Genomic DNA, 13236 nt, shown 5'->3' on the forward strand with positions numbered 1-13236 from the left:
GATACAAAAAGTGGGAGTATGCTAATAAAATTTCTGGATGACACAAAGTTGGGAGGTATTGCCAATACAGATGATGACCAGATAATCATATGAGAAGATCTGGACAACCTTGAAAACTAGAATAGTAGAAATGGGATGAAATTTAATAGTGCAGAGGGGAAGGTCATGCACTTAGGGCTAACAACAAGAATTTTTTGCTATAAGCTGGGGACATGTCAGTTGGAAGCAACAGAGGAAGAGAAAGACCTGGATGATCAAAGGCTGATGATAAGCCACCAATGTGATGCAGCTGTGAAAAAGGCTAATGCAATACTAGGAGGCATCAGGTGATATATTTCCAGTGGAGACAGGGAAGTGCTAGTACCATCATACAAAGCACTGATAAGACCTCAACTGGATTACTGTGTGCAATTCTTGTGTCCCGCATTTAAGAAACATGAACTCAAACTGGAACAGGGGCAGAGAAGGGCTGCTAGGATGATCAGAGGAATGGAAAACCTACCTCATGAGAGAAGACTCAAAGAGCTTTGCTTGTTTAGCCTAACCAAACAAAGGCTGAGGGGACATAGGATTGCTCTTTATAAATACATCAGGGAGAGAGAGGAGTTATTTAAATTACGTGCCAATGTTGACACAAGAACAGATGGATATAAACTGGCCATCAGTAAGTTTAGGCTCGAAATTAGACAGAAATTCCTAACCATCAGAGGAGTGAAGTTCTGAAACAAACTTCCAATGGGAGCAGTGGGTGCAAAAAACCTAACTGGCTTCAAGACTGAACTTAATATGTTTATGGAGAGGGAATGGTGTTATATAATTGCCTACAATGGCATGTAGCTGATCTGTGACTGCTAGTAGAAAATGTCCCCAATGGCTGGTGATGGGGCACTAAATGGTTGCAACAGAGAATTCTTTCCCAGGTGTCTGGCTGGTGGGTCTTGCCCAAATCTAAAGGTCCAATTGACCACTGTATTCCTTCCTGAGAAAGGAATTTTTCCCCAGGTCAGATTTGCAGAGACCCTGGTTTTTTTCAGCCTTCATCTGCAGCATAAGTCACTTCCAGATCTAACCTAGACCGAGTAAATAGTGGATTCTCTGCAACATTAAGTCTTCAAATCATGTGTTGAGGAATTTAGTAACTCAGCCAGAGGTTATGGGTCTATTACTGGAATGGGTGGGCCAGGTTCTGTGATCTGAAATGTGCAAGAGATTACACTAGTTGGTCATGATGGTCCCTTCTGGCCTTAAAGTCTATGAGTATGTGTGTTCATACCGGTATAACTGTACCCATATAATTAGATCAATATAACTGATAAAACGTTCCCCAATTATAAGGCCTTAGCCTGTAGCACCTTTTTTAAACCTGTTTTCTCAGTCCTGTATGAAAGGAAGGAGGACAATATGCTCTCAAAGTATGACACAGTTGGGAGCAAGTCTGCCAGCTACCAAAGAATTTGTAGATGTCCACAGAAACATAATGTGATTTAAGCTTTTGTTTATATTCTACTCTAAGTTATTAATTCTGCTCTTTCTCCAGTGCATATTGTATAAAACAAAATTGTATCTATTATACAAATGTATGTGAGATGACCATCGGGCTGTTATGAGTGAATTTCACTCCAGTCAGGAGATATTTTTATAAGCATTATAAGTAACTGCTTACTGTGAATAAATGCATGTTGGGCATTTGTTTTTGTTTTAAAAAAAGCATGTCCATCACATTGGTACCTAAGGTACTTCTAGCTCGAGGTTTCAACCACTAACTCATACCACCTAAGACTATTCAAAGGGCTTTTTAGACCACATGCTATTGAGGTGACAAACAACCAAATAAGAACTTCAGGATAAATATTTATTTAGGCAGATAAAATAATAACTCAATATAACAAGAACTGCAATTGACTATAACAAGATTTTTTTCCAAAATTTCACACCAAAACTACCATCACTTAGGCTCCTCCCATGAAAGCAATGGTAGAAGCATTAGTCTAGAAAGACACAGATGTTTTAAACATCACGCTGTTATCTAAGAAAGTTAGAAGACACAGGATGAAATGCGGACCACATTGACATCAATAGCAAAATTCCTATTCAGTTCAATGGGGCCAGGATTTCACCTATTATGTTTAAAACACCGGCAGCTACCAGAAACTCCTGCATATACCAGTGCTCTCACCATTTTTACCACCAGTAGAACTGGTGGTACCAATGTTAGGAAAAACTAATGTAGAAACAGCCTAGTAGCCCTCAGGTCATATTTGGATATAAAATGTTAAGTAATTAGATGCTTTTATGTAAACAGATTTTAGACATAATGGGCTAAAACAGGAATTACACAGTATGTTTTTTGTTTGTTAAGTAAATGGGTTCTTCCTTTAGTGAAATGGCCTGCTAGGAACTTTTTAGTTAAACGATTACTGACACAATAGGTTGCCATGATCTATCATGGCAACAGAAATACTCTGAATTGTCTAGCTGTATTTACAAATGTTTACTGAGCATGACGAATAATCCTGTTGCAAATTGAAATAATTTTATTCTACAATAGCAAAGGCATTGCTGTCTATTTTGTAGCAATGGCATGCACAATTACAGTGAGTAAAGCCAAAAGTTCTTTACTGATGCAAGTGAACTAGACTGAGATCTGGAAGAATGGTTCATGTAAAATCTCTGTTGAATTAAAGGATACAGGTCTGCTAGCATCATGAATCCTTTTGTACTAGGATACTCCAGAGACTGGAAGGTTTGTCTCTCTATTCACAATTTCACTAAAAAAGTCATATTTTACTGTAGCTAATGGTCCTTCTCCATTACTCAAATAGGAGACTTTTAGGGCAAAGGTATGTGTTATATGAAGAGGTGTTCAGCTGGAGTCACTGTTCCCTCTGAATACATTCTGAATCAATGTAACTGGATGAATTTTATATAGCATGGAATCTAGATGGAAAGGATTTATACAACTACTCTAGTAAAAATATTTTCAATTTAATTTGTACAAATTTTGGTTGAAAATATTTTGAATAAAATGTGAAACAATCTTTGAAAATTCCAACCAAATAAAAATTAAAAATGCAGAAAATTAAAAAAAAATGAATATAATTCTTTGGCATGATTTTTTCCAAGTATATTTAGGTGCAGGGTGTAACGTGACAATTACAGGGGTCCATTCAAAACACAAAATATATGGTTCCTCTATTTGTGCTAAAAGAGGTCATTTTGTTTTTTTTGTATTGTATAGGGTTCAGTGGAGGCGATTCAGTATCAAATTGTGAAAAATGAGATCTTTTAGTCTATCTTTCTCTCTTCTTTTTCCTTCCATAAGTGGCATAATCCAGGCAGGTATTTTATTTCATGACTTCTGCCTAAAAGAACTTGAAACTGTCTTCATCTAAGATTGTACCCCTCAATCCAAATTATTAAAAAAAATAAACAATGAAATTACTACAATAATTATGCTAAAATAATCAAAGGTCAGATAGAAAACTCACCAAAAACAAGCACATACTGAGATAAAACTCACAGCCTTATTGGACCAAACACTGCTCTCAGTTACACCCATAATCACCCAATGAAGCTGGGGAGGTGGCACTGATGTAACCTGTAACAGGTGAAATATTTCCTTTCTGTTCAAGCAAAGTACTTTCTGATGCATGACTCATGACAAAATAGTGGTTATTACATTTTAGGGAACACATCTAACTAAAATCAAAGGATTTTTTAGACCAACAGAAATGGCCAACAACATGATGTAGCTCTTTTTAAAGCGAGGTCTACTCTATAAAGAGATTTTTTTTAAATGGTAACATGTTGCTATGTTGACTGTGTCTCGGTATCTGTATCTAATATGTTCATTTTGCCAAGAAAACTCAGCCTAGGCTCTGAAAATCAAGCTTGGTTACTTTCTTCTTAACCATCACCACCTTTAGAAATGATTCTGCAGGCAAAGTCTGCGGCATCTGTGCAATATCAGTGCCTTTAATGAAATGTATGTAGTCAATGATACTGTTGATGATGGACAAGAAGTAATAGAATCTAATTAACTCTCTCAGCTGAGCTGACACCAGTGCAAAAAAAATACATTAAAAATAGTAAGACCTCTCTTTTACAAAAACATTTAAATTCATGCTTTAACCTATCTTTATTCTGCACAGCACTTATATGCAAAAAGAAAAGGAGTACTTGTGGCACCTTAGAGACTAACAAATTTATTAGAGCATAAGCTTTCGTGAGCTACAGCTCACTTCATCGGATGCATTTGGTGGAAAAAACAGAGGAGAGATTTATATACACACACACACAGAGAACATGAAACAATGGGTTTATCATACACACTGTAAGGAGAGTGATCACTTAAGATAAGCCATCACCAACAGCAGGGGGGGGGAAAGGAGGAAAACCTTTCATGGTGACAAGCAGGTAGGCTAATTCCAGCAGTTAACAAGAATATCAGAGGAACAGTGGGGGGTGGGGTGGGAGGGAGAAATACCATGGGGAAATAGTTTTACTTTGTGTAATGACTCATCCATTCCCAGTCTCTATTCAAGCCTAAATTAATTGTATCCAGTTTGCAAATTAATTCCAATTCAGCAGTCTCTCGTTGGAGTCTGTTTTTGAAGCTTTTTTGTTGAAGTATAGCCACTCTTAGGTCTGTGATCGAGTGACCAGAGAGATTGAAGTGTTCTCCAACTGGTTTTTGAATGTTATAATTCTTGACGTCTGATTTGTGTCCATTCATTCTTTTACGTAGAGACTGTCCAGTTTGGCCAATGTACATGGCAGAGGGGCATTGCTGGCACATGATGGCATACATCACATTGGTAGATGCGCAGGTGAACGAGCCTCTGATAGTGTGGCTGATGTGATTAGGCCCTATGATGGTATCCCCTGAATAGATATGTGGACAGAGTTGGCAACGGGCTTTGTTGCAAGGATAGGTTCCTGGGTTAGTGGTTCTGTTGTGTGGTGTGCGGTTGCTGGTGAGTATTTGCTTCAGATTGGGGGGCTGTCTGTAAGCAAGGACTGGTCTGTCTCCCAAGATCTGAGAGAGCGATGGCTCGTCCTTCAGGATAGGTTGTAGATCCTTGATGATGCGTTGGAGAGGTTTTAGTTGGCTCCCAAGATCTGAGAGAGCGATGGCTCGTCCTTCAGGATAGGTTGTAGATCCTTGATGATGCGTTGGAGAGGTTTTAGTTGGGGGCTGAAGGTGATGGCTAGTGGCGTTCTGTTGTTTTCTTTGTTGGGCCTGTCCTGTAGTAGGTGACTTCTGGGTACTCTTCTGGCTCTGTCAATCTGTTTCTTCACTTCAGCAGGTGGGTATTGTAGTTGTAGGAATGCATGATAGAGATCTTGTAGGTGTTTGTCTCTGTCTGAGGGGTTGGAGCAAATGTGGTTATATCGTAGCGCTTGGCTGTAGACAATGGATCGAGTGGTATGATCTGGATGAAAGCTAGAGGCATGTAGGTAGGAATAGCGGTCAGTAGGTTTCCGATATAGGGTGGTGTTTATGTGACCATCGCTTATTAGCACCGTAGTGTCCAGGAAGTGGATCTCTTGTGTGGACTGGTCCAGGCTGAGGTTGATGGTGGGATGGAAATTGTTGAAATCATGGTGGAATTCCTCAAGAGCTTCTTTTCCATGGGTCCAGATGATGAAGATGTCATCAATGTAGCGCAAGTAGAGTAGGGGCATTAGGGGACGAGAGCTGAGGAAGCGTTGTTCTAAGTCAGCCATAAAAATGTTGCTTTTTCAACTTTAAGCAAATTCTTAAGTCCCATTGATTTCAATGAGATTTAAACACTTACTTAAGTATTATCCTCAGTCATGATTCTTTCTTATGTCATGGCCTCAAAGCTTATTTTTTTCACTAAAGTAAATATTGGGTATGTTTTTCTGTAGGCGAAAGTAGCAGCAACTCCAGTAGTTATGTTTTCTTAACACTTTCCAGTATATTCAACTATTTTAATTGTTTATAACTCTGCAAAATTTTAGCTCTTTTGGCTGCAATTCTATGCTTGCTCTATCAGGCTAATTAATATTATTATGTGACAATTTCAGCATAAATAGTTCTGCCATTTCCAAAATTAAGTTAGGGAACACAAGTATGTTTGCCACAGCCGAAAAAATCCAACTCTTTTAGTATTGTCATGCTTTGGAACATAGACATTAAATTTCACAGGGCAGTAGCTCTGGATTAAGGGAGATGCTTTTTGTTCTCCCTGTGAATATTCATCCTGACTTGGCCAAATAATAAGCCTCCAAAAAATCAAAAGCTCATAAGAGTTTAGCGGCTGGCTGATCAAATCTCTGAACATTCCAGTCCATGGAGCAGACTCCCAGCCCCATGGAGTTCCCTACATATATTCGGATAGTACACAGAAAAAAAATAACTTCAGGATACTCTTTGGCCCATTGTCTGTACTTGATACACGTATGAAGTCGAGGAGAACAAGGGAAAATACAATGAAAGCCCACTCTTACACATAAAGTCAGCATAAAGTCCAGACAGAAATGCAGCACTTGCACCCTTGGAATGAATGGGATGCTTTATCAAATTGGGATTCCAAAGATGGTGGATGTTGGCAGGAGTTGCGGCCATAACTACCATAATTACCATCCCTTATGGATACCCTTGCGCAAGATTTCAAACCATATAAACTAATACAAAAACTATAACTAATATAAAAAGAAAAGGAGTACTTGTGGCACCTTAGAGACTATGAAATTACCTTTTCTTTTTGCGAATACAGACTAACACGGCTGCTACTCTGAAACCTGTGATTATGCAAGGCACTGAATTTAGCCGTATAGAGTGGAAATCTGTCAACTTCATGAAATAAATTTGTTAGTCTCTAAGGTGCCACAAGTACTCCTTTTCTTTTTGCGAATACAGACTAACACGGCTGCTACTCTGAAACCTGTGATAACTAATATAGCTACCCCCATGTGGATTCAGCTCCAGTCATAAAACACATTTAAAAACGAAAAGAGCAGTAGACACGAACCATGACTGAGATAATGTCAAATCAACCTAACATTTGGAATTTTCTGACTTATGTACTTGATTTCTATGCTTTCTTATCCTCAAAGTCCATTTCTCATTAATGTCAGTTTCTTGAATTTAACTTCCATGTGTTTGCCTGTTTGTTTATTTTATTTTTTTTAAATCTGAGCAATTCAGCTAATGGAAATTGCAAGGGGTGGAATAACTGAAAACCATAGAGTCTATACTGGTACCAATCAAGCCATATAAACTAGCATTGCACTTATTATATGCATAAAACCTTTCTTAAAATTGCTATTTGACAAATAAAATATTATTTAGAAGGTCCTTCTTTCTCTCAGTGTGAGAGGTGGGAAAAGATTTCTTAGTGTGTTAATTACAATTTAATGATTCATTGCAATACATAAGAAAGTAAAAACCATTTGATCCTAAATAGGAATCTCTTTGCTAATTGCTATTGCTCAGTCCCAATAATTATGTTGCCGTGCTAGTTAACTCACTTCAATATATTTTGAGAGTAGTGACTGGGGGAATTGCTACCCCTCTATAGAGAGCTAAGAGTCTAATCCCTCACACACTAAGCTTGAAATTGCTTCTGCCAGCTCTGGAATTGTATGATGATCTAATCACCACAGTTAATTATCATTCTTAGCAACATCATTGTAATAAATATATGATTTTAATATACCTACAGGTGGAGATAATAAAACCAGCAATAACTGCACTTGACTTTATCACAGACTTGTATTCCCCTTTTTAGTCTCCCCAAAACTTTGCTGCTCAGACACAAGGTAAAAAGAAATCAGTGTGTGCCATGAGTTTCAACACTATAAAGATGTAGATTTCTGGGAAGGAACAAACAGCATTCACATTTAGTTCATGCTTAAATAACCACAACAATTACTTTTTCTCAGTCCAAAAATATTCAGGTAAAACATACTAGCTGGCATCGGTAAGTAATTTATCTACTTTAGTGTTGACTTACCATTCAACAACTGCCCCATCTAGACTCTGGATTGGAGGCTTCTATCATTGCTAATGCTGATGGGGACAGAGGATGGAAAAAGACACCCCCCCTTCAGAACTTTGCCCTTAGATTCACACCAATGGGGAGAGAACCAAAAACTTTCAAAGGAATAGTCAAAGAAGCACTTATGCTGTCTGCTTTCGAGTGTAATTTGCAATCACTTAATATTATTCAATTATTCTTGCCTATGTTATTTCTTAGCAGGACTACAGCAATGAGATTTACCTGGGTATGAAGCCTTCAGCACTTGGGAAATTCCAGCTGGTACAGAACACGGCAGCACATCTCCTTATCAACACGAGATACCATGAGCACATCAAATGTGTTCCCTGCTCTCTATGCTGGCTTTCCACAGAATTTTGAATAAAGGTCTCAGTACTTATCTCAAGAGTGCTCCATGGCCTGGATTCCAGATATCTATATGATTGACTAAAACTTCAGGAAGATGACAGTAGTCAACAACTTTGCTCCTCTGGCTCATTGGACCTCTTTACAATAAGGGCCAATTTCATATGTGTGGGAGAGAGAGAGCTTTCTCTGGGGCCGTCCCAAGACTGCGGAGTGAATTCTCCTAGGAACTAAGGATCATTACAAATCTCAACACCTTCTGCTCTAAGTGCAAAGCACATGTCTTTGACCTTGTCTTCTCTAACACACACACGCACACACACACACACACACAGAGGCAAGGTCAAAGAAATGTATCTTGCCTTTAGAGTATAAGGTGGTGAGATATGCAATGACTCTTAGTTCATGGGAAAATTCATTCCACAGTCTTGGGACAGCCCCCAAGTTGGAGGAGCCTTTCAAATACTACTAGAGCATGGATAAGACTTAGGGAAATAATATAGTATATTTTCATTTTGATGCATGAAGATTTATCTGCAGACCTATTAACTTTAATAAGAGTACTGTACTCTTTTTCTTACAAAAAACATTAGAGTAGTGCACCTAAAATCATCTAGGTTGTTTAGGATGGTTTATTACCATGAATACAAAATTTAGGGCTGGATTCTCTGGTCCACCAAGTTCACTTTGCACCACCTACACAGTGCTAAGTACACTTTATATTGCTATAAACAATCATATTGCCTCAGGAGAATTCTCTCTATTTAGGACCTTAGATCAGTGGCATAATGGAGCCTTAATGACAAGTGGGGCTGGATGCCTGAGAATCAGGAAGCCACCATTACTTCCTTGACCGCCTCCCTTCCTCAGTGTGCCAAAGCAGAGTTCAGGTGCAGAAGAGTCTCAAGCCCTAAAAGTTCAGGTTTTAGAACTTGATCCAAAGTCTTATGAATTCAGTGGAAAGGATCCTATTTGGAGTACGTCCTCAGACAGGACATGCTGAATGGAAATATTTCTTACCTCGGCAGGTAGGTAAAGGGCTGCTCCATTGTCCATTGCTCCGGCACTGTGCTCGAGAGGCACCTTGAAGTAAATACCCAGTGCAGCAGGTAAAGTTTACAACATCATTCAAATTGAACTCACTTCCATTAGTTACTCCATGAGCTGGGTTTCCAGGATGTCCACATGTAATTGCTGTTAAAATAAAACAAACAGACTAACATCTAATTGAAATGTGCAGTTCTATGGTATTGCTTGCACTTTAACCACTTATTTATTAATTTGCAATATAGTCATCTTTTCTATTTATGTAATGCTAAAATAATAAATTGAAGAAAATAGAAGATACATTTGTGGAGACTCTTCTATTTCTTTACAAAAAATGTTGAAAAAAATTCAGAAAATGTCCAGTATCTATATTTTAACTACTGCACAATAAAATACATATAAGTATACATGAGAATACTTAGATATATAGCATAATTTAGACAGATCTGAGATCTTTTCCACTAGATCATTTAAAACAATGTCGCTCTTTCTCTTCTATTATTCAGAATTCTGTAGGGCCAGAATCCTGTACTCCAATCAATTCAGATTTTATTTAACACTTCAGAAACACACACCTCTTGAATAGCAGGATTTTAAATAATGTTGATTTAAGGGAGGAGTCACAACCCAGAACTAACCTTAGTAATATAAAAAATTCCTACAAAATATGTGTAGTTACCTTAAAATATCAAACTTTGATTTTATCTACTTGAAAGTTTGGGATCTATTCTGCTGAAATACTATTTCAAATAGATTTTCTGAATGTAAGTAATTATTTATTATTAATATAATAAAATAACAATAATAATAATAACAACAATAAGTATTATTGTTGTTATTAATTAATTTGGTTTGTGTCCTCTCATAAGGAATTCTATCCTGCAGAGACTTATGCATGTAGTAGGTAACAGACTTATGCTTAACTTTCACTAAGTGCCCAGTTCCATTGAAATGTGTTGCCATGTTCATACAGGTTGTCACTGTTAAAAACAATAGTTTAGAATTGCACTGCAGTGCATTGTTTCTAATTGTAAATCTTATGGTCAATGAAACTACTTATCCAGTCAAAGTTATGCATGTTTCAAGATGCTGGTCCTACATTCTAAGTCCTTTGGGACATGGGTTGTGACTTGCTCTGATTTGTATAGCATGAAACACACTACCAGTGGTTAATAAATATTAAAGAAATGAATATCTAGAATGTCTATTCATAAAGTGCTTTAATTCAGAGAGCAAAGTCTGAATTCAGCCAATAAGATATACAGGGGCTTTTTGCCCTGCTCTTTATGCTACTTGGGGAATTCCTGGAAATTCTGTTAGAAGTAGCTCAAAGGGGAAGGAACCAGAGGCAAGGATCCATCTCTCTCTCTCTCTCTCTCCATAAAGGTAGATAGATAGATAGTTAGATAGATAGATAGATAGATAGATAGATCGATCATAAGGAAAATAATTAAATAAAGTTCAGAAGTGCTCTATAATAAACTGGAATGCCTTATGGGATCAGATCAGTGATCCATTTAGATCTAATACCTTGTGTCTAATAGCAGACAGTATCAAGAAACCCAGTAGTAGACCACAAAAAGAAAAGGAGTACTTGTGGCACCTTAGAGACTAACAAATTTATCTGAGCATAAACTTTTGTGAGCTACAGCTCACTTCACTGGATGCATGCAGTGGAAAATACAGTGGGGAGATTTATATACACAGAGAACATGAAACAATGGGTTTTACAATACACACTGTAACGAGAGTGATCAGGTAAGGTGAGCTATTACCAGCAGGAGAGCAGGGGGAAAAAAACTTTTGTAGTGATAATCAAGGTGGGCCATTTCCAGCAGTGGACAAGAATGTCTGAGGAACATGGGGAGGGGAGGGGGAATAAACATGGGGAAATAATTTTACTTTGTGTAATGACCCATCCACTCCTAGTCTTTATTCAAGCCTAAATTAATTGTATCCAGTTTGCAAATTAATTCCAATTCATTAGTCTCTCGTTGGAGACTGGTTTTGAAGTTTTTTTGTTGAAGAATTGCCACTTTTAGGTCTGTAATCGAGTGACCAAAGAGATTGAAGTGCTCTCCGACTGGTTTTTGAATGTTATAATTCTTGACGTCTGATTTGTGTTCATTGATTCTTTTACATAGAGACTGTCCAGTTTGGCCAATGTACATGGCAGAGGGGCATTGCTGGCACATGATGGCATATACCACATTGATAGATGTGCAGGTGAATGAGTTTCTGATAATGTGGCTGATGTGAGTAGGCCTTATGATGGTGTCCCCTAAATAGATATGTGGACAGAGTTGGCAATGGGCTTTGTTGCAAGGATAGGTTCCTGGGTTAGTGGTTCTGTTGTGTGGTGTGTGGTTGCTGGTGAGTATTTGCTTCAGGTTGGAGGGCGGTCTATAAGCAAGGACTGGCCTGTCTCCCAAGATCTGAGAGAGCGATGGCTCGTCCTTCAGGATAGGTTGTAGATCCTTGATGATGCGTTGGAGAGGTTTTAGTTGGGGGCTGAAGGTGATGGCTAGTGGCGTTCTGTTGTTTTCTTTGTTGGGCCTGTCCTGTAGTAGGTGACTTCTGGGTACTCTTCTGGCTCTGTCAATCTGTTTCTTCACTTCAGCAGGTGGGTATTGTAGTTGTAAGAATGCTTGATAGATATTTTGTAGGTGTTTGTCTCTGTCTGAAGGGTTTGAACAAATATGGTTGTAACGTAGAGCTTGGCTGTAGACAATGGATCGTGTGGTGTGGACTGGATGAAAGCTGGAGGCATGTAGATAGGCATAGTGGTCTGTAGGTTTCCGGTATAGGGTGGTGTTTATGTGACCATTGTTTATTAGCACTGTAGTGTCCACGAAGTGGATCTCTTGTGTGGACTGGTCCAGGCTGAGGTTGATGGTGGGATGGAAATTGTTGAAATCATGGTGAAATTCCTCAAGGGCTTCTTTTCCATGGGTCCAGATAATGAAGATGTCATGAATGTAGCACAAGTAGAGTAGGGGCATTAGGGGACGAGAGCTGAGGAAGCATTTTTCTAAGTCAGCCATAAAAATGTTGGCATACTGTGAGGCCATACGAGTACCCATCGCAGTGCCACTGATTTGAAGGTATACATTGTCCCGAAATAGTTATGGGTGAGGACAAAGTCACAAAGTTCAGCCACAGGTTTGCCGTGATATTATCGGGGATACAGTTCCTGATGGCCTGTAGTCCATCTTTGTGTGGAATGTTGGTGTAGAGGGCTCCTACATCCATAGTGGCCAGGATGGTGTTTTCAGGAAGATCACCGATGGATTGTAGTTTCCTCAGGAAGTCAGCGGTGTCTTGAAGATAGCTGGGAGTGCTGGTAGCATAGGGCCTGAGGAGGGAGTCTACAAAGCCAGACAATCCTGCTATCAGGATGCCAATGCCTGAGATGAAGGGGCATCTAGGATTTCCAGGTTTATAGATCTTGGGTAGCAAATAGAATACCCTTGGTTGAAGTCCTAGGGATGTGTTTGTGCGGACTTGTTCTTGTGCTTTTTCAGGGAGTTTCTTGAGCAGATGGTGTAGTTTCTTTTGGTAACCCTCAGTGGGATCAGAGGTTAATGGCTTGTAGAATGTGGCGTTGAAGAGCTGCCTAGCAGCCTCTTGTTCATATTCCGACCTATTCATGATGACAACAGCACCTTCTATGGATGGCATTGTGTTCTGCACGGCTGAGGTTATGGGGCAAGTGATGCTGCTTTTCCACAATTTCAGCCCATACACATCGGCGAAAGCACTCTATGTAGAAGTCCAGTCTGTTGTTTCGACCTTCAGGAGGAGTCCACCCAGA

General features: G+C 38.9%; 1 protein-coding gene across 1 annotated transcript in view; it reads right to left on the bottom strand.

Annotated features, from left to right (window-relative positions):
* The window catches only part of CSMD1 (CUB and Sushi multiple domains 1), a 2060919-nt gene that overhangs the window by 84467 nt on the left and 1963216 nt on the right, over positions 1–13236 (bottom strand). Inside the window, 1 exon segment of the mRNA XM_038396611.2 lies at positions 9396–9569. Coding sequence (XP_038252539.2) covers positions 9396–9569 — 174 coding nt within the window.

Source organism: Dermochelys coriacea, chromosome 3, assembly GCF_009764565.3.
Source record: "Dermochelys coriacea isolate rDerCor1 chromosome 3, rDerCor1.pri.v4, whole genome shotgun sequence".
NCBI classification, from domain to species: domain Eukaryota; kingdom Metazoa; phylum Chordata; order Testudines; family Dermochelyidae; genus Dermochelys; species Dermochelys coriacea.